General features: G+C 38.6%; 2 protein-coding genes across 4 annotated transcripts in view; both read right to left on the reverse strand.

Annotated features, from left to right (window-relative positions):
- LOC124256145 (G surface protein, allelic form 156-like) overlaps window positions 1–6,875 on the reverse strand; it is a 40,750-nt gene extending 33,875 nt beyond the window's left edge. Inside the window, exons 1-6 of the mRNA XM_046690101.1 lie at window positions 6,695–6,875; window positions 6,312–6,390; window positions 2,974–3,098; window positions 1,799–1,871; window positions 1,401–1,531; window positions 765–834 (exon numbers count right to left, since the gene is read on the reverse strand). Of these exons, the coding sequence (XP_046546057.1) occupies window positions 765–834; window positions 1,401–1,531; window positions 1,799–1,871; window positions 2,974–3,098; window positions 6,312–6,390; window positions 6,695–6,875 (659 nt within the window). The remainder of the gene's footprint in view (window positions 1–764; window positions 835–1,400; window positions 1,532–1,798; window positions 1,872–2,973; window positions 3,099–6,311; window positions 6,391–6,694) is intronic.
- Window positions 6,876–6,999: 124 nt separating this feature from the next.
- Window positions 7,000–22,372, reverse strand: part of LOC124256177 (mucin-19-like) — a 71,381-nt gene continuing 56,008 nt past the window's right edge. For all 3 annotated transcript variants that reach the window (XM_046690138.1, XM_046690139.1, XM_046690136.1), the window contains 27 exons: window positions 21,333–21,454; window positions 20,714–20,780; window positions 20,245–20,366; window positions 19,488–19,554; window positions 19,156–19,274; window positions 18,316–18,385; window positions 17,932–18,035; window positions 17,600–17,663; window positions 17,069–17,199; window positions 16,315–16,393; window positions 15,707–15,828; window positions 15,123–15,189; window positions 14,753–14,880; window positions 14,286–14,352; window positions 13,601–13,728; window positions 13,422–13,494; window positions 12,747–12,871; window positions 12,554–12,620; window positions 12,098–12,219; window positions 11,076–11,145; window positions 10,249–10,370; window positions 9,583–9,649; window positions 9,251–9,369; window positions 8,396–8,465; window positions 8,013–8,116; window positions 7,473–7,536; window positions 7,000–7,114 (listed from right to left, as the gene is read on the reverse strand). In XM_046690138.1, coding sequence (XP_046546094.1) covers window positions 7,096–7,114; window positions 7,473–7,536; window positions 8,013–8,116; window positions 8,396–8,465; window positions 9,251–9,369; window positions 9,583–9,649; window positions 10,249–10,370; window positions 11,076–11,145; window positions 12,098–12,219; window positions 12,554–12,620; window positions 12,747–12,871; window positions 13,422–13,494; window positions 13,601–13,728; window positions 14,286–14,352; window positions 14,753–14,880; window positions 15,123–15,189; window positions 15,707–15,828; window positions 16,315–16,393; window positions 17,069–17,199; window positions 17,600–17,663; window positions 17,932–18,035; window positions 18,316–18,385; window positions 19,156–19,274; window positions 19,488–19,554; window positions 20,245–20,366; window positions 20,714–20,780; window positions 21,333–21,454 — 2,479 coding nt within the window. In that variant the 3' untranslated portion in view covers window positions 7,000–7,095. The remainder of the gene's footprint in view (window positions 7,115–7,472; window positions 7,537–8,012; window positions 8,117–8,395; window positions 8,466–9,250; window positions 9,370–9,582; window positions 9,650–10,248; window positions 10,371–11,075; window positions 11,146–12,097; window positions 12,220–12,553; window positions 12,621–12,746; window positions 12,872–13,421; window positions 13,495–13,600; window positions 13,729–14,285; window positions 14,353–14,752; window positions 14,881–15,122; window positions 15,190–15,706; window positions 15,829–16,314; window positions 16,394–17,068; window positions 17,200–17,599; window positions 17,664–17,931; window positions 18,036–18,315; window positions 18,386–19,155; window positions 19,275–19,487; window positions 19,555–20,244; window positions 20,367–20,713; window positions 20,781–21,332; window positions 21,455–22,372) is intronic.

The raw sequence follows: 22,372 nt of genomic DNA on the forward strand, positions 1-22,372 counted from the left end.
AACCAGAATATATAATGGAACGTAAGATTTGGTCGGTTTGTTGGTTTGTTGTTTAACGCCGCACTCAGCAATATTCCAGCTATATGGCGGCGGCCTGTAAATAATCGAATCTGGAACAGACAATCCAGTGATCAACAGCATAAGCGTTGATCTGCGTAACTGGGATACGATGACATGTGTCAACCAAGTCAGCAAGCCTGACCACCCGATCCCGTTAGTCCCCTCGTACGAAAAGCATGGGTTACTGAAGATCAATTCTAACCCGTAAAACACAGGGATAGATTACAGTGTTATGGCAGTACTATGTTTAAACTACGGCGGTATATTATGGGTGAATGAGTACGTGAGTGAATGGGGTTTTAGATTGGTTTTAGGTAAGTTATCCTTTAAACGATAATTTCTTAAGTAGATGTTTACACACACATACTAAAAAATACATTCTTGGTAACATTTCGACAGCTTTTAAAATTCAAATACTTGAATGACCCTGCCGTTACATCTTATCACGGATATGGTTGGTTTGTTGTTTACGCCGCACTGAGCAATATTCCAGCAATATTCCAATCCGTAAATAATCGAGTCTGGACCAGACAATCCAGTGATCAACAGCATACGCAATTGGGATATGATGACATGTGTCAACCCAAACAGCGAGTGTGACCACACCGTTAGTCGCCTCTTACGACAAGCATGGGTTACTGTAGATCAATTCTAACCCGGACCTTCACGGGTCACGGATACAGAATATGTCGGTAGGTACTTACCTGCATGTTGTATCAGAATTTGCGGTGGTAAGGAACGTGTACTGGCACTCACAGGTGTCTGTTAATGCACCTGTAAGTGAATAAGGTACTTTTAGTAAAACTCTCGTAACAATTTGCAGTGTGTGCCACATTACATCCTAACATCATCTTAAAATATAACACCGTTCAGGAAAGTGTTTAAAGCCTAGAGTCCTCTGTTTTGGCATACATTGGACTGATTCGAGACAAGTGTCACCGTCTTCAAAAAGGGCACCGTTGATGGTTTTGTGACTAAAACCCATTCAGTTTGCTGAAGGACATTATTGAAGATTATATACTGAGAATGTTTAGGACAGACATCATGACAGTGTCCTCCGGGAATGTTGGTTGGTTGGTTGGTTAACGCCGCGTTTACCAATATTCCAGCTATATGGTCGCGGTCTGTAAATAATCGAGTCTGGAACAGACAATCCAGTCATCAACAGCATGTGCATCGATCTGCGCAATTGGGATACGATGACATGTGTCAACCATGCCAGCGAGCCTGACCACCTGATCCTGTTAGTCGTCTTTTACGACAAGCATGGCTTACTGAAGGTCAACTCTAACCCGGATCTTCACGAGTACCTCCCGGAATGAACCCTGACTAAAACTTACTACAAGTGGATCCAGCTTTAGTGATCTCGGTCTTGGCATAGGTCGCTAATACAGCGATTGAATCTGGACTAGTAGACTTGCAGCTAGTTGTCGTCTTCCCGTCTAGACAATAAAGGAACGCGCCAAGACCACTGCAATAAAAAAACGGTTTAGTAGCAGACTATCATACTATTTCTAAACTAGAAACTGGATTCGCACATTAAACACCCTGGCATTTACAGGATGACAAACGAATATTTGACTGAGAGAACATGCTGTACCTGAACATTATGAAACTTACTATAGGCACACATTCATAGTTGCGTTTTAGGTAACCCGACGAAAATATAGAAAACAACAGGAATCATGGTGTCAGTAGCGTGTATAATTCCTTAATAATTCCCAGAACTTATACCTACCTGCACTTGGTTGCTGGAACCTCTACGTCTACCTGTGCATAGGTGTAGATGCATGATGAACACACATCCGAAGCTGCAACAGAGTGAGTGAGTGTGAGTTTTTCGCTTTTAGCAATACTCCAGCAATATCACGGCAGGTTACACCAGAAATGGGCTTCAAACATTGTACCCATGTGGGGAATCGAACCCGGGTCTTCGGCGTGATGAGAGAAAGCTTTAACCACTAGGCTACCCCACCGCCCCAGCTGCAACAGAACACCTAACTGTGAACTCCTGTTATTGACTACAACATATATTTTTTGTGTTTCATGTTATATTTTATCAATCAGAAGTATTCTAACCTTCTTTAAACCAACAATTCACGACGAGACAATCCAGCGACTGTCATCACCTCTGTCTACACAATGGGGACACCATTATCTACATTAACCAATTGTCTTTAAACATATTTTAATTGCACAGAAAGTCATATGAATTGGGCAAAGGTTTTCCTAATTCGAATGCCCTTTCCATCAACCAATTCAATGAGCTTGAGCACCCAATCCTTTCAGTCGCCGGAATGACAACCACGTGTTCTTCAGGCCACTTGTAACCCGGATCAACATGAGTGTTTAATATATTCATCGCGAATGACCAGATTAAATGTGAAAAATGATCTACAATCTGGAGCCCATTTCAAATCTACATCTTGGCATTACAATTCAAAATAGCTGTGACGTTTTGTAAAGATGGTATATATGTTTAGAGTCACTGATTAAAAACAATTGATGTGAAATGAGGAGCTGATGAGAGTAATCTTGCCATGTATAAAATCAATTTCTAGGGTACTGTTTTATTCACTTATTCCAGTTGTGCGTAGAAACATGGATTTTAAAAAAAATCTGTGACACAAAAATATCCCCAAAATACCACCACCGCCATAACCAGAGCCCCGTTCCACAAAACGATCGCAGCGCTAAGATGATCGTAACTCCCATACTTTAACATAGACTTACGACTGTCGTAGCGCTACGATCGCTTTGAGGAACTGGGCCCAGGGCCTAAATTTTCGAAGCTCTCTTAGTGTTAAGATGGTCGTAAGTGCCATACATTAACATTAACTTATGACTATCTTAGCGCTAAGAGAGCTTCGAAAATCTAGGCCCTGGATATTAAATGAAAGACTTCTAACTTACTAGTGGTGCAGGATGCAGTGGATATGGCTGCAACCAAATCTTCCGCGACCTTCTTGCGTTTCGTAGTCCCGTCACATCCCTTTTCAGCTGATCGGAACACACAGTCCATCTGGTCGAAGAAACCTCTGCAAAGACAGGCCCAGTGGTGTCACCAAAATGACGAAGCTGACTTTCCCGAATACACATGGGTACTAAGTCCCATTTCACAAACCTATCGTAACACTACGACTTTCATACCTCCTATCCTATAATATAGGCTTACGACAGTCGTAGCTCTACTATATCTTTGTGAAACGGGGCCCTGTTCGTAAAAATCAGTCATTACGTGTATGCGTAAAAACTCAATAAAGTCCAGATTCTAGTCCTTATGTTGGGTTGCGCCATCACGCGCAATCCGCGTTCGTTTCCTTTTTTTGTACGGAATGGTATTGTTCACCATTCCTAGTTTTGTACTTGTCCAGGTTATGGTTGCGGAATGAACCGCATGGTGTTTGAGAGATCGTTGTTGTTCACTGGCGTTCACTACATGTATTCATATGTGTTTGAATGTTCATATTAGTGCTACTAAAATGATATATGCATTCGCCGAAACATATCATTTTAGTTTTAATGAGATCTAAAATGCTACACCCTCTTTTCCTTAACCAGAATCATAATACATCTCCCAGCAATCTGTCTGCATGATTTTGACTTTTGCAAATAGTGAGTGAGTGAGTTTGGTCATTAGCAATATTCAAGCAACATCGCGGCAGTGGACAGGGGAAATCGGCCTCATAAATTGTACCCATGTGGAGAATCGAACCCGGGTCTTCGGCGTGAGGAGCGAACGCTTTAACCACTAGGCTACCCCCAGAGGCGTAGTACTTTCTTACTTATGAATATGCCTAATCCTTTCTATCTCGATACAAAGGCACTGGACCATATATGTAAGCAACAAAACCTGTTCCACGTTCATAAGAAATCTCTGCTAAAAGCAGGGTTGATTGTACAATTGCAATTGTGACTATATCATGAGCATATATTTGTTTCAGCAGCATTAGAGCTGTATGATGTTGCATCGAATCTGAACCAGACAATCCAGTGATTGTCATCGCGATACCATGACTGAGCATGAGTGTATGAATAACTATATGAAATAACGATTATGTTCATTATTGGTGATGGTTGATTGAAACCTTTCACAGAGCGACCAGAATCATTGATTATTATACAGTTAGAGGTAGAACTAATATTCAGATATTGTACGATAAAGATGATGCATGGGTAAAATGTACTTACGGACATTTTCTTGTTGTGTCAGTTACATCTATCTTAGCGTTGGTAATCTGACATAAACACGTGTCTGTGATAGCTGCAATGAGAGATTTTCTGTATATAACAATAGTGTTTTACTCAACAATTTTTTCCCAATAATTGTGTTTAATCTTCACGAAATAGTCTGCATTTGGTTTCATCAGTTATCGCAATGTCAATGAATTATGTCCATCTATGTGCTAATCAAACTGCAACATTTCCGAAATATTTCACATCTACCTTCCGAACAGTAGTAGGTAGGTAGGTGTAAGGTCATATTTTGTTAACATAATACTGTATGAGATGCATGTACTTATAATCGACAATTGAACAAGCAAATGTAGGCCTGGTATACAGAATGAAGAATGGCGGTGCACAATTGTTTACAATACGTGTGGGACACTACAGATGGTAAAGAATTGGGATATTTACTACAGCTGTCTGTCTCCACGGTACAACAATAAACTAATGTACCATGTGGAACACTACAGATGGTAAAGAATTGGGATACTTACTACAGCTGTCTGTCTCCACGGTACTACAATAAACTAATGTACCGTGTGGGACACTACAGATGGTAAAGAATTGGGATATTTACTACAGCTGTCTGTCTCCACGGTACTACAATAAACTAATGTACCGTGTGGGACACTACAGATGGTAAAGAGCTGGGATATTTACTACAGCTGTCTGTCTCCACGGTACTACAATAAACTAATGTACCGTGTGGAACACTACAGATGGTAAAGAATTGGGATATTTACTACAGCTGTCTGTCTCCACGGTACTACAATAAACCAATGTACCGTGTGGGGCACTACAGATGGTAAAGAATTGGGATATTTACTACAGCTGTCTGTCTCCACGGTACTACAATAAACCAATGTACCGTGTGGAACACTACAGATGGTAAAGAGCTGGGATATTTACTACAGCTGTCTGTCTCCACGGTACTACAATAAACTAATGTACCGTGTGGGGCACTACAGATGGTAAAGAATTGGGATATTTACTACAGCTGTCTGTCTCCACGGTACTACAATAAACTAATGTACCGTGTGGGGCACTACAGATGGTAAAGAATTGGGATATTTACTACAGCTGTCTGTCTCCACGGTACTACAATAAACTAATGTACCGTGTGGGGCACTACAGATGGTAAAGAATTGAGATATTTACTACAGCTGTCTGTCTCCACGGTACTACAATAAACTAATGTACCGTGTGGGGCACTACAGATGGTAAAGAATTGGGATATATTTACTACAGCTGTCTGTCTCCACGGTACTACAATAAACTAATGTACCGTGTGGGACACTACAGATGGTAAAGAATTGGGATATTTACTACAGCTGTCTGTCTCCACGGTACTACAATAAACTAATGTACCGTGTGGGACACTACAGATGGTAAAGAATTGGGATATTTACTACAGCTGTCTGTCTCCACGGTACTACAATAAACTAATGTACCGTGTGGGGCACTACAGATGGTAAAGCAGCTACAGGGATATTTACTACAGCTGTCTGTCTCCACGGTACTACAATAAACTAATGTACCGTGTGGGGCACTACAGATGGTAAAGAGCTGGGATATTTACTACAGCCGTCTGTCTCCACGGTACTACAATAAACTAATGTACCGTGTGGGGCACTACAGATGGTAAAGAGCTGGGATACTTACTACAGCCGTCTGTTTGCATGTCGCTGTGAGCTGTTGCAGCAAGCGCAGAAGCTTTCGTGCTTCCATCACAACCCAGTGCAGTCTTGCTCGACAAACATAAAATAAGTGCCCCAAGTGCTCTGTTAAAAACACAGCAAAACATGCATTAAAGTTGATTAAACAATTGAACTTATTGAATGATGGGAGAGTATTTGGTACACATACATTTAATCTATATATAATCTAAAGCATGCAGTTCCGTTTGCAGTATGCAACAATGGCATGCTAAATGAAAAGTGACAGCTTGAGTACTCTGATCGACTTGACCGACTTTAATGGTGTATGTTCCCAACCATTTTATTTCATCAAATTAAGGAACTTACGTGCATTTGCTTGCTGCAGGATTCACTGTAGCCTTGGCGTAGTCAATCTGGCACTGACAAGTGTCGGTCAAACCCGCAGCTGAAAATTGACGAATGATAACAAAGGATATCAATAGCGTTGCTCCATGCGTATATATTGAACACGTTACAGGTCTAGACGAACCTAGTCTACAAATCTGGTCTAGACAAAACATTAATAGATGGCAAAAAGACCAATTCGCACCACACGAACAGACAGTGTACATATTGGGATATGGATACATTTTCTGCCAAAGAGGTGTCCGAAGGAATATAGGTCTTTGAAAAACAGACGTGTCCCGAAGCTCTATTTAGTCATGCCAGCATGGACACTAAGGGAACCCATGTACGTAGTATTCACTGACCACCAGTGACCGTATTCGAGGGATTCGCCACAGGGGGCCGAACATCTGAAACATGCCTCACATGAACCTCTTTACAAAACTGTGGACGGTTGTTATGATACACCCTAAGACTCTTATGAGGTCTTTGTTTAAAACACCCAAATGCCTTCATGGGGAATATTCTAATATCCATGTGATCCATATTGTTTATTGTAAACTCTGCCGAGATTAAACCTTTAATACTTTGTACTTGCATCCAGTAAATATATTAATTTGATTGGGACTAATGTTTAGCTGCAACAGCTACTTACTACATGTGGCTGATTGAAGGAACGTCTCTAGATCACCGCCGAGTTGACTTCTGGTCTTTGTGAAGGCAGTCTCTCCTGTACATCCTGTGTCAGTTGTCGTCCTCAGACATGTCACCACGCCTTTTGAGCACTGGTATCATTCAAACATATGTACAATGTATGTCGTGTAAGTGGCATGGCAAACAGACATATTGGTTAATCCCTCATTACAATAAAGATCTTCTCATGTTCAATTTCAGAGACGGATATATGTTTGTAAATGTTTGTTTGAGACTTCTCCTTTTCTGTTACAAAAAGTACAAATATCGTATTTGCAATACACGTTCCTTGCACAAAAAAGAAAGAAAAGAGATTTTTGTATGACATCCAAACTACAGACGAAATATATGATAAACTGCTTTGCAAGTTGTGAGAAGTATCAACCATTTTCCGTTGTCAATATTTAAACTAAGATGAAAAATAATGTAGGATAAGAAAACAACTCTTACGCGCATTCGTCGCCGCCTGTGTCAACACCGTATGCTCTCTGGCAGGCACAGGTCTGTGTTTTACCTGTCAGGTGAGGCAGATACTGTAGTTCTTCCACATTCCAATCATGAATAACTAATGAGTACAAAGTGTCAGTGTTCCCATTAAGGGTACCACGTAGTATCACGAACGTTCGTGAGTTTTACTTCTTTGAGTGGCATGTTTCGAAGTTGGTGAATCAGATAAGGAACAAACGTTATGGATGAACAACTTCTTTATTCGGAATGTTTCGATACAGATTCTTGTATCGTTGTCAAGCAAGTAACTAACAGTAACTTGCTTGATAATGATACAAGAATCTATATCGAAACGTCGCATCTTCCGAATACAGAAAAAGTTTGTTCCTTATCTGTTCGTGAGTTTTGTTATGTCACAAGTATTACGTACATGTAAAGACATATGTGTACATTCTCCTGAATGAAAGATCATCATGAAGATGCATACAAGTACAGGTCAGGACGAAGGACATTTTAATACAGAAAGAAAACACGATATCTTACTGCAAGTGTTGTCTGTGTTGGTCATGATAGTTGTTCTTGGGACGGCGGCATCACAACTAGCAGATGTTGTTGCATACAAACAGGCTATCTTCTTCTCCGTCTCCCTGATAACATAAACTTACTACAGTGAACACGCAGATTAACAAACAGTATTGAAAGATGAAAATACACACAGGTGTACAGTTTGCATGTAAACATGCTTAAATACCCTTGGGGCAATGAAGAATTTGGCTTGTATTTCGCCACAGGAATCCACTTATTTCTCAACCATGTATTTCTGAATTGTTTGTTAAATATATCTAATTTGCTGTTAGGGGTACATTATTGCATTAACGCATCACCAACACGTGTAATATAATACAGGTGAAGAAATCCACACGTACGTGCATTTGTTTGCCCCGCTGACATCCGCAATCAAATAAGCCTTTTGACATGAGCATGTATCCGTTGTTGCTGAAAATGAAGTGTTTTATATACAATGTTAAAATATTCTCCTAAATCATTCAGAATATGATTTATTACTAGCCCATGGAAGATACTGCAGTGTAATATTTTTATGGTAATATTACACTAGTATAATACTGCTAGACCTATGACGTCATAGCGGTTACAGTTCACACTGTGTGCAGTTTCTATCAATTAATGTTCGAGAGTAATAAACAGAATACTAAACTCGCTTCCGTGAAATACCATTTTATTAAACTCGTGAAAGATTTGGTGTCAAACTTTCACTCGTTTGATACCAAATCATTAAGTCGTTTAATATAAAGGGTATTACACGGAAGGTCGTTCAGTATCCCATATATATATACTACTATGGTACAAAATTTACAAAATACACTAGAAATAATTGATTTAGCAAACCATAATTTTCTTGTAATTTAATTATGTCGTAAAACTTAAATAAGTGGAATCTGAACTTCATCTGAAACTTGACTTCAAATTGAAACTTACCAAATAAGTGAAATATCCAAGATACAACGTTTGTTGAGCTTCATTGATATTATTATACCGTAAAAGAAGTGTGTTCTCTAGTTATTCTCTTTGTACTAATGCAGCAATGCATTCTGACAAACTCGACCATTAAATATGACAGTAAGGTCATTTTGCCCATCAATGCTGTGCGTTTTGTGCATTTGTCTAGTTGTCATTGAGGTATAAATGGGTATGTAACCACGTTTCACAGTTATCGACCAGTAGACCAGACATTACAATAGACATATATGAATATAACTTACTGCAAGAATCGGTCCCAAACTTTGTGTTCCCCCCTTCTGCCACCAGTTTCAGCGTTCTGCTGGTTTCACAACCAGTCCCAGTTTTGCCCTCAAGACATGCAAACTGTGCAATTAAGGCGCTGAAATCACAAGTGACATATAGGATGAGAGCCTTATCACAGGCATCAAATCCGCAAATATATTAGAGACGACAACTGAGCATTGCAATTTAGATCATTCATGATTATATTTTTATATAACTTAATTACTCATTTTTTTCGATCATCGACATACAGTTGAATCATATCTTAAAATCTTTGAACACGCTGACCAACTGATAAAGCCATACATACGCGCAATGACCATCACCCGTGTCTGCTTTGGCGTAGGTAATTTGACACTTACAAACTTCGCTCAATGCTGAAAAATAGTTCAAATACATATAAGCTGTCCGATAAAACAAAGGATATTTGAGTAGTCACATCAACTTCAACATTACTGACTAGTAGACAGTCATGTAATATTTAAGTAGATAGTCATGTAATATGTAAGTAGATAGTCACGCAATATGTAAGTAGATAGTCATGTAATATTTAAGTAGATAGTCATCTGATATTTAAGTAGATAGTCATGTATATTTAAGTAGATAGTCATGTGATATTTAAGTAGATAGTCATGTAATATTTAAGTAGATAGTCATGTAATATTTAAGTAGATAGTCATGTAATATTTAAGTAGATAGTCATGTAATATTTAAGTAGATAGTCATGTAATATTTAAGTAGATAGTCATATGTAGATATTTAAGTAGATAGTCATAGTCATGTGATATTTAAGTAGATAGTCATGTGATATTTAAGTAGATAGTCATGTAATATTTAAGTAGATAGTCATGTAATATTTAAGTAGATAGTCATGTGATAAGTCATGTAATATTTAAGTAGATAGTCATGTAACATGTAAGTAGATAGTCATGTAATATTTAAGTAGATAGTCATGTAATATGTAAGCTGTACTCACTGCCTCTGCAGGTACCATCTATTTTACCATCAGCTGCTATTGCCATCGCGTCTCTCTTTACAGTGTTATCACAAGCATTGGCAGTTCCAGCCCACAGACAGTTCATCAGCACCTTTAGGGCGCTGTAGAAACGTTAAATTATACTACCCATCAAAAGTTCAGACTCACTAGTGTAAATGTAGCCACTTACTTCAGGTAACTGTTCAAAACTAGATTTTGCAAAATAGTCCATACTCTTTTAAGGTACTGTTTACACATGAACTGACGTATTGTAAAACAAAGTTGAAAAGAATATTGTCACGAGTTCAGTAAGTAATGAAACTCACTCAAAATTGGCCAATTCTTTACAAAACTTTACACCAAACCGCAGCTGTTCATATGCATGATATTTGCACAGGCTTTTCAGCAGTTTGATGCATGATCCTCGTGCAATTCATCTGCATAAGGTTTGCGGTTGGTTCCCCCAAGTTAGTGGAGAAATTCATCTTCGATGTAGCCAAATATATATTCATAACATATAGTGAGTGCTTTAAGTGAGTCTAAACTTTTGATGTGTAGTATAGCAATATATTTACTATCGATGAGAAAGGATGGACGACAAGGTAATGGCATAGTACATTCTTTCACCTTCAGTTAAAAAATCAAAAACTTGTTTTGGGTTCTGTCAGTCCCTTGTATATATAGGAAATTACAAAGATTAATTAAATGCAATACATGTTATATTGATACAGAAATCTGTTTACATACTTTGTGCACGACAATGAGATATGTGCTTCTAACTTGTACAATAAATTTTTAGTCTAATGTCAGCTGTGGAAGACACTCACTCGCATAGTGGTGCTGTGGACTTCAAGAAGGCGACCTGACAGGCACATACATCACGACGAGGAGCTGAAACTGAAAACAATGTCGAAGTGCAATTGACTAAGGTAACATCTTTTAATAATAAGCAGAGAATAATTGAGTACCCATCCAAACAAATTTCAAAATAGGGTGGACATGATATGGACATGATCGATGAACAAATCCCTGAAAATATGAAAACAAGCATTCATGAAATTACGATTCCTACCGAAATTATGTATTTACAACTGAACGATATATCTTATCAAGTTGCAAACATAAAACTCAACGATATATTTCTTGAGTAGCTAAAATTACAATCACAAATGTCATTAGAAAATAAGTGATAATATTAAATCCAAAGAGGTCTTTCCAGAAACATTTCCACTTAAATCCTAAAAAGCTATTTCAGGTATATATCTAGAAATTCAAAGGATGTTTTTAAGGTATATAACTCCACATAACATCAAAGAATGCATTTCAGGAACATCGTAAAACCTTAACATGTCTTTATCAAAGAATGAATTTCGGGAATATTGGCACAAACACCCAGAAGTCTTTTCCAGGGTCAATTCTATGAAACCAAAGAATACATTTCAGCAATCCCTGTAACCACCCTTCCCCATTAGCACCCCCCCCCCCTTCAAATCCCCCTACAAAAATACATTAAAGGCATATATAAAACATTCTATAAGGAACACTGTAATTTCATTCAGTTAACAACTCAGTTTTAGTTCTTGAGATCAATTTAAAGAAAAATAGTATAGAAATCATAAACTATTATATAAATTTCAAACCGCCTACTTACTAAAGATTTAGTTCATGCATATGGTCACAAACTGACCATCTAGCCCTTATGTACCCATAAAGTTGAAAATCCGGGACCTTTGAAAATCCTTGGATCCACCATTCCTAATATGGAAATATGTTTCAGGTCTCGTCAAAGCAGTATTGCCTGAATCTGTCCTCTATTATCTTTAATGATCCGAAGACCTGTACAACTTACCACATGATAAAGAGGTGTCTTGCGAGGCTTGATCATCAACGAGTGTTTTAATGTTTTTGGAACCATCACAGCTGGTGGTGCCGGTCGTTGTGTACAAACAGTGGTAGTAAGTCTCCAAAATCCTAAGACAGGGAAGGCAAGAGCGTGCTAGTAGACTAAATCTGTCATAAGAGTAGTAGCAATTTCGTTTAAGGCAGAGAATAAAGAATTATTTAAATCTCAGAAAGCACAATATACCAGCTGTGACAGCCGTGCACGTAGCTGACGTAGCTGACTTTCCTTTCTGAGAAAGGAATAAATTTATGCATGTACACAAGAGAGCTAATAGGAAGATAAAGAGAAACTGTGGTTTTGTCAATTGTTTATTTTCCAAAATATTGTAATTTGGAGACGGTGGGCCAGAGTAAGAGAACTTAAGGCATTGTCACTTAAAATAAAATGTATATGAAGACCTACGTGCAGGTTGGAGATGCTTTTGCCATGGGAATCTCACAATCTTTGCAAATAGACCCAACAGGATACGCTGCAAAGAGATGTTTAACACATATAAGTACATGGTTATACCATAGAACTTGCACAGAGAGAAAGTAATTCAATTTTGGTTTGGATTAAAATAGCTAAGACTTCTTGAGGTCGATTTACAACTTACTGGCTGGGCAACCTGTCACGGCGTCCATGGCCGTCTCAACTGTACCCGCGTAGGTGTGGCGGCCAGTTCCATCACATGCATTAGCTGTTGCCTTTACAATGCAGTCCATCTTGGTCTTTAAAGCACTGACAATACGATGGACACATATAATATTCATCTGCTTAATCTTAAAACATACATTTCAAACTTCTTTGACAGGCATTTTAAAAATTGTGAAGATGAATGAAAACCATTTTCTATGGATAGTCAACTTCTTTGTTGCAATGATTGCGGCGTTTCGGTGTAGGTACTAACACCGTTGTTAGTACCATAGAACTTAGTTTTCCTTTATATATTTCAAACACTATCAAAATGCAAACCGGCTGGATAAACAAATATACATTGTGGTGTGGTGTGGTGTAGTGTCGTAAATATGATGTGGTCACGGTGTTTTCTCTAGTTAATACTATTTACCCGTTCCAGTTGATGTAAAGCGCACAGTAGTTCTCAGAAAATCTTATGAATGGACCACTGAAAGTCATGTGTTGACGAAAAAGTGTAAGGATGCCCTGTCCTACCGGTTTCACCACCATTCGCACAAGAACATGTAAGTTAGCGATCATCGAAGTCGGGAGACCTTTATAGAGACAGTCTAGCCTGTTTAATCAGCGGTTAAGGATTGACTGTTTCACATACTTGCATTCTGCGGTATCACCAGCCCTGGCAGTTTTCAAGTAGACGACTGTACAGCTGCATGTGTCCATAGCATCTTTAAGAGAAAATAAATCACCAGACCTTTAGTACATGGAAAGAATAGCTTCTTCGGGTAGGATGTATTGTTCACGAAAATAGCATGAAAACTAGATCCGACTTACCGCAGGATGCGGTGTTCGTAATTGCTTGGTCTGCAGCTGTAGCAAGCTGAATTATGGTTTGAGAACCGTCACAACTTGTTAAAGATGCAGTCTTCGTGTCCAAACATCCCAGGAATGTCTTCAAGGCACTATTGTGTACACCATAAAATATATATAATACATGACACATAGTTAATTGTAGATTCAACATCTGTTAAGTGCTACCGAGATTTGATCTGAACACACAGATGGGGACATATGTTTGTATATTACTCCCCTGCCGAAGGCTGTGCCCATAAGTTGCAATCGTAACACCATTTTGGTAAAATTCCAACATGCAATGCGAACGATATCTCTTCTTTTAAAAACTTTTATCACATGTGTTTGTCGCAAGATACATTAATATTATTAAATGTAACATTAATTAAATGCTCCAAATCGAAATTGTGAACACTTAGGAATATGTTTTGAAATTTTACATCCTGAACAGAGGAGTTGGGCTATTCCTCCACTGATCATCAACAAACTTGCGCCATCACCAATCAGAGGATTTCACAATAACTTACAATCATGACATAATAACATTAAATTTCACTCAAACCGTTTCTGAAACTACTAGCGCAATGACCGTTTCATTTTATGCTGAAAACTAAATGTACTTCTAGTGTGTTGACCATGTTTTCTTTTTCTTTTGTGTTTTACGTACTTGCATTTAGCACCCGCGGGATCAACTGCTGCATAATTGATCATACAGGTTTTGCAGACATCGGACGCTAGGGAGAAATAGACTATCATCAAAATCACAGACTCTATGGAAACACACTTATGACTTGATCGAGTATATCTCAAATGTTCATCCATACATTGTGGAAAACATGTTTTCTTGGGATAATGCATACATTCAGGAAATGTGCATCATTCTTAATTTTCGGGACTTTAAGCAAGGTTCATTATAATCCATATCAATGCCTAAATTAAATTCTTCAGAATTCTATACCATTTTGGACAAATCATGAAATGCTTCATGATTTAGGGAAATGCTTCATGATTTAGGGAAATGCTTCATGATTTAGGGAAATGCTTAGTCTCCAATATAACATTTCTCTTAAACATATAATTTTGCCTGTTTCTTTTAGATGTTTCATCTCCACCGGAGCACACACGTCAACCTACTGGAAGCAGCACAAGCTCCTGACACCAAGTCAGCTTTGAAGGCATCAACCAAAGTATTCCTTGTAGACGTTCCATCACAGCCGAGAGTTTCAGAGTTGTACAGACACTCCATCTTTGTACGCTGAGCGCTGGCAGTCAAAGACAAAATTGGTAATTAGTGTCCCATTACCAACTTGTGAGTGTGGTTATTGGGATCATTTTTGGCTTTCACATACATGCGCAGTCGAAAAAAAACAAATGAAAAAAATCTTTGTCGCCTGTAGTAAGTTTGATTTTAGAATTCTTTTATTATGTAATTGTTTCGGTATGATCAAGAGTAAATGGAACATTAAAAGTAGTGGAAAATATATGAACATGTTTATTTACTTACTCGCATTTATTGGTCGAAACGTCTGTCTTGGCATAGGTTATCTCGCATTCGCATGTTGATGTCACCACTGCAATCAAATACACCGGGTCAGAATTGGTCTTCAGCAACCCACCTCTATCATAAATGGCTGCTAACGGGATCAGGTGGTCAGACTCGATGGCTTGGTTGACATATGTCATCGTATCCCAATTGCGCATATCAATGCTTATGCTGTTGATCACTGGATTGTCTGGTCCAGACTCGATTATTTACACACAGCCACCATATAGCTGGAATATTGCTGAGTGCGCCGTTAAACGACAAACAAACAAACAAAGCAATCGAATAAATATGATGGCACCTAATTGTCTGGAAAATCATGTGGATTATTATTTACTCTCCCATAAAAGTTCAATATTGTAATGGCATGTATAATGTTGATTTTATTTGTGAACTATGTTCTGAATAAATGTTGATGACAACCGACAGTCCCTTGTTTTGAAGTTAACTGTGGGGCATTTTGCAGTTAACTCTTTAATGGTTACCATTCAATTTCAATACCTGAAATGTCAGTGTAACGAATGTAATCATGTTGACCCGCTTACCACAAGAAGAGTCGAGCTTTATGTCGTTGTGTGCAGCAACAGCCAACGCCGATGGCAACGTCGCTCCATCACAAGCCAAGTCTGTCTTATCAGCCAAACACACAATGAGGGCCTTCAGAGCTCTATGAACACAACAGGTGACACAAAATGAATTAAGAATGTTTAGTCACTGCCAAATAAGAGCATGGCAAGTACTGTTGAGGTGTTAAGCACACGTGCGTCACATCAAACGTAGACATATTGAAAGCTGATCTGTAAAGCAAGTATTCATAAAAAGTATTCAACGGTTTTGGAGTTCACAACACTATAAATAGTCAAAATATACCCTTTTCCTCGTGAAAAGAATAAAAATACAACTCCCAAATCATCATAATATTGGCACTTAACCATGACATAGAGTGCTGAAGTCAGTAATGTTTCAACTTAACAATGCTGTAGTAGTATCAATCAATTAATGTATTTTAATGTATTCATTTCCGTATGGAGTATGCAACAATAGCATATTACATGAAAAGTAAATGGTGACAGCTTGAGTGCTATGAACGTCTTGACCGACTTTAATGGTGTATCCTTCCAACCACTTTACTTCATCCAATTAAGGAACTTACGTGCATTTGCTTGCTGCAGGATCCACTATAGCCTTGGCGTAGTCAATCTGGCACTGACAAGTGTCGGTCAAACCCGCAGCAGCTGAAAATTGACGAATGATAAGAAAGTATATCAATAACGACGTATAGCATATAGAGTTGGTATTCATGTATAATACAATGTTTAATATTATAGATGTCAACTTCTTCCCTATTGAATACACAACGTCTCTGGGCTTTTCCTTGCCCCTTCGTCAGGTGACTGTCAGGTCAGACGAATCTAGTCTACAAATCTGATCTAGACAAACCATTCATTCATGGCATAAACACCAATTCCCACCACACGAACAGGCAGTGTACACATTGGGGTATGGATGCACTTTCTGTAAAAAGGTGTCAGTGGGAATTTTGGTTTTCAGAAACAGAAGTTTCTTGAAGCTCTATCTAGTCATGTCAGAAGGACATTAACCGAAGCCATTAAGTTCTTTACTGAAACCGTATTCATTAGATTCCCCGAAGGAGGTAAACATCTGAAACGTGCCTCACATGAACCTCTTTACAAAACTAACGAGGATTGTAATTATCTAGCCACACACTCTCATAATGTCTTTGTTCTTGGAACTCAAATGTGTTCATGGGGAATATTCTAATTAACATGTGGTCCTTATTGTTTATTGTAAACTCTACCAAGACTGAACCTTCAATACTTTGTACTTGCATCCAGTAAATATATTAATTTGATTGGGACTAATGTTTAGTTGCAACAGCTACTTACTACATGTGGCTGATTGAAGGAACGTCTCTAGAGCACCGCCGAGTTGACTTCTGGTCTTTGTGAAGGCAGCCTCTCCTGTACATCCCGTGTCAGTTGTCGTCCTCAGACATGTCACCACGCCTTTTTGAGCACTGGTATCATTCAAACATATGTACAAAGTATGTCGTGTAAGTGGCATGGCAAACAGACATATTGGCTAATCCCTCATTACAATAAAGATCTTTATCCGACAATTTCAGTGACGGATAAATGTTTGTTAATGTTTGTTTGACTGTCTGCGGTTTGGCAGGATTAGCTCTCATTTTCTGTGACAGAAGGTACGAATATCATATTTGCAATGCATTTGCCTTGCAGGTTGTACGAAAAAGGATTTATTGTATGATATCAAAACTTCAGAGAAAATATATATGATACATATGAAAAGTAAAACTGCTCTCCAAGTTGTGAGAAGTAACAACTATTTTCTGTTGAAAAAAACATGTATTTAAGCTACGATGAAAAAATAATATAGGATAAGAAAACAACTCTTACGCGCATTCGTCGCCGCCTGTGTCAACACCGTATGCTCTCTGGCAGGCACAGGTCTCTGTTTTACCTGTCAGGTGAGGCAGATACTGTAGCTCTTCCACATTTCAATCATGAATAACTAATGAGTACAAAGTGTCAGTGTTCCCATTAAGGGTACCACGCAACGGACTTGTTCGATGAACGTTCGTGAGTTTTGTCACAAGGATTAAGTACATGTAAAGAAACATGTGTACATTCTCCAGAATGAATGATCATCGTCAAGATATCTACTACAAGTATAGGTGAAGGGGGAGGACATTTTAAAATAGAGTAATTAAAGAAACACGATATCTTACTGCAAGTGTTGTCTGTGTTGGTCATGATAGTTGTTCTTGGGACGGCGGCATTACAACTAGCAGATGTTGTTGCATACAAACAGGCTATCTTCTTCTCCGTCTCCCTGATAACATAAACCTACTACAGTGAACACGCAGATTAACAAACAGTATTGAAAGATGAAAATACACACAGGTGTACAGTTTGCATGTAAACATGCTTAAATACCCTTGGGGCAATGAAGAATTTGGCTTGTATTTCGCCACAGGAATGCACTTATTTCTCAACCATGTATTTCTGAATTGTTTGTTAAATATATCTAATTTGCTGTTAGGGGTACATTATTGCATTAACGCATCACCAACACGTGTAAATATAATACAGGTGAAGAAATCCACACTTACGTGCATTTGTTTGCCCCGCTGACATCCGCAATCAAATAAGCCTTTTGACATGAGCATGTATCCGTTGTTGCTGAAAATGAAGTGTTTTATATACAATGTTAAAATATTCTCCTAAATCATTCAGAATATGATTTATTACTCGCCCATGGAAGATACTGCAGTGTAATATTTTTAAGGTAATATTACACTAGTGTAATACTGCTAGACCTATGACGTCATAGCGGTTACAGTTCACACTGTGTGCAGTTTCTATCAATTAATGTTCGAGAGTAATAAACAGAATACTAAACTCGCTTCCGTGAAATACCATTTTTATTAAACTCGTGAAAGATTTGGTGTCAAACTTTCACTCGTTTGATACCAAATCATTAAATCGTTTAATATAAAGGGTATTACACGGAAGGTCGTTCAGTATCCTCTATATATACTACTATGGTACAAAAATTTACAAAATACACTAGAAATAATTGATTTAGCAAACCATAATTTTCTTGTAAAAACATAAATGAGTGGAATCTGAACTTCATCTGAAACTTGACTTCAAATTGAAACTTACCAAATAAGTGAAATATCCAAGATACAACGTTTGTTGAGCTTCATTGATATTGTTATACCGTAAAAGAAGTGTGTTCTCTAGTTATTCTCTTTGTACTAATGCAGCAATGCCTTCTGACAAACTCCACCATTAAATATGATAGTAAGGTCATTTTGCCCATCAATACTGTGCGTTTTGTGCATTTGTCTAGTTGTCATTGAGGTATAAATGGGTATGTAACCACGCTTCACAGTTATCGATCAGTAGACCAGACAATACAATAGACATATATGAATATAACTTACTGCAAGAATCGGTCCCAAACTTTGTGTTCCCCCCTTCTGCCACCAGTTTCAGCGTTCTGCTGGTTTCACAACCAGTCCCAGTTTTGCCCTCAAGACATGCAAACTGTGCAATTAAGGCGCTGAAATCACAAGTGACATAAAAGATGAGAGCCTTATCACAGGCATCAAATCCGCAAATATATTAGAGACGACAACTGAGCATTGCAATTTAGATCATTCATGATTATATTTTTATATAACTTAATTACTCATTTTTTTCGATCATCGACATACAGTTGAATCAGATCTTAAAATCTTTGAACACGCTGACCAACTGATAAAGCCATACATACGCGCAATGACCAGCACCCGTGTCTGCTTTGGCGTAGGTAATTTGACACTTACAAACTTCGCTCAATGCTGAAAAATAGTTCAAATACATATATCATCAAGCAGTCAGATAAAACGAAGTATGTTTAAAACGTCACATCTACTTCAGTATTACTGTCTGTTTGTTCCCTTCATGTTGTTTCAACCCGTGAAGGTCCAGGTTAGAATTGGCCGTCACCAACCATGTTTGTCGAAAGAGGCGACTAACAGGATCAGGTGGTCAGGAACGCTGACTTGGTTGACTCACATCATCGTATGCCATTTGCGTAGATCGATGCTCATGCTGTTGATCACTGGATTGTCTGGTCCAGACTTGATTATATAAAACCGATCCCATCTTGCTGGAATATTGCTGAGTGCGGCGTAAAACTAAACTCGCTCATTCATGTTGTTTCAACACGTACCACTAAAAGTTAGACATTTGTGTAATATTAATGTGGACAGTCAGCCCATATCCAAGTAGGTCGTCGTGTTATATTTAATATACTGACGAACAAAAAAACACAGAATTCATGAAAATTATACTTTTTCAGCATGAGTTTGGAGTTGATACTTGTTTTGTTTTAAATTGTTTTCATTTCTTGACTTGCGTTTCTTTTGCTGATCAGTATATTTAAGAGGATAGTCATGTAATATTTAAGTAGATAGTCATGTAATATTTAAGTAGATAGTCATGTAATATTTAAGTAGATAGTCATGTAATATTTAAGCTGTACTTACTGCCTTTACATGTATCATCTATTTTAGCATCAGCTGGAGTTGCTATCGCATCCCTCTTTACAGTGTTATCACAAGCATTTGCAGTTCCAGCCCACAGACAGTTCATTAGCACCTGCAGGGCGCTGTAGAAACGTTAAAGCAGAGTTTCTTTCAAACCATTTCTTCCTTTCAATAAATACGATGATGTAAATGGCATAACTGATTTAGATCAACCAATATGTTAATGATTAATGTGAAAGGACGGTCGACAAGGTCATGGCATAATAAATTCTTTTCACGTTCACTTAACTTGTCTAAAAGTCATTTAGGGTTACGTCAGCCTCTTGTATTGATACCAAAATTACAAATGTTAATCAAACGAAATACATCTTATATTGTTGATACAGAACTCTGTGTACGCACTTTGTGCATGAAAAGATACATGTACTACTAAATTGGAAATAAAGTGTCCGCATTGAAGGACACTCACTCGCATAGTGCTGCTGTGGACTTCAAGAAGGCGACCTGACAGACGCATACATCACGACGAGGTGAAACTGAAAACAAAGTGGATATGACAAAGATGACTTATGCCAAACGTGTAACATCTCATGGCTGGGGAATATCCAGTCTCGAGTGTCCAGAGACTGATTCCACTGGGTGTATTGGCAAACTGGGCGGAACATTATGTGAATGGGCCCAAGAACATTACAAATGAGACAAGGCGAAAAGGAAATACATGTAACCTAGGTGAATTATGTTCTTTAAACATCTTCGAATATGTTCGCATTATTTTAGCGTTATGTTATTTCCAATTCTATTTCGATGATATTTAGGTCCGCGCATGCATGCACCAACGCACGCACACGCACGCATGCATGCACGCATGCATGCACACATGCATGGACACACATATCACATACATACGTATACATACGTATGCACGCATGCACGCACACACACACACACACACACACACACACACACACACACACACACACATACATACATACATACATACATACATACATACATACATACATACATACATACATACATACATACATACATACATACATACATACATACATACATGAAAAGTAACTTACCACAAGTTAAAGTTGTGTCTTGTGTGGCTTGCTCATCGGCGAGTGTTTTGATGTTTTTAGAACCACCACAACCAGTAGTGTCTGACGTCATGTACAAACAGTGGTAGTAAGTATCTAAGGTCCTGTGAAACGAAAGACCAAAAGGTGTTAAAATGGAAGCGTTTTGGTATAAAGGTGAAAACAACACAAAAGCACAATATCCCAGCTTTGGCAGTCGTAAGAGGAAATCCATTGAGCACACGGGTCTGAGGGAGGCGATGGGGTAGCCTAGTGGTTAAAGCGTTCGCTCGTCACGCCGAGGAACCGGGTTCGATTCCCCACATGCGTACAATGAAGCCCGTTTCTGGTGTACTGCCAAAAGCGGCGAAAACCAAACTCACTCACTCACAATGGTCTGGGATAGAGATGGGAACTCTACATGCAACATTTCCTTTAAAAGAAGCTTCAGACAGTATTGATGCCAAACGACTTCGTCACCATGCCACGCGGTGCACGTTAAGTGCCCACGACAGAACAGGGCCATTGCATAGTTACAGGATGGTGAATCCATAAGAAGTGTTTCTCGCCGTCTTCAGGTGTCTCCCTCTGTCATTCACAGACTAAGGGACAGGTTCCAGGCCACTGGTAGAGTATAGGATTGACCTCGCTCTGGAATACCCAGAAAAGCATCAAGGACAGATGACCGATATGTTGTGCTCCAAGCCATTTGGAACCGATTCACAACTGCCAGTGCCCAGTCGCCACAAGCTGCATAGGAAGTATGTCTTCCCACATGCACTAGGCTGTTGTGTTTGGGCGTTTGAATCAAACATAGTTCTGGTGTCTTTCAGCACCCCTGTTTTTCGCTGTTTTTGACAATGTTTCATTTCACTCAAACTCAACAAATACTGAATCAGTTGCTTCACTGCATGTTCCAACAAGTCGTTTAAAGTGCCTATTAAACACACAAAAGGTTGCATTTACCTTAGAGTATAAATGACCTCACCACGTTAAAGTTTATATATACCTATAAAATTTTAGGGTGTTTCCATACTTTTGTG

The sequence above is a fragment of the Haliotis rubra genome, unplaced genomic scaffold, assembly GCF_003918875.1.
Source record: "Haliotis rubra isolate DU_JTF1 unplaced genomic scaffold, ASM391887v1 Scf62, whole genome shotgun sequence".
NCBI classification, from domain to species: domain Eukaryota; kingdom Metazoa; phylum Mollusca; class Gastropoda; order Lepetellida; family Haliotidae; genus Haliotis; species Haliotis rubra.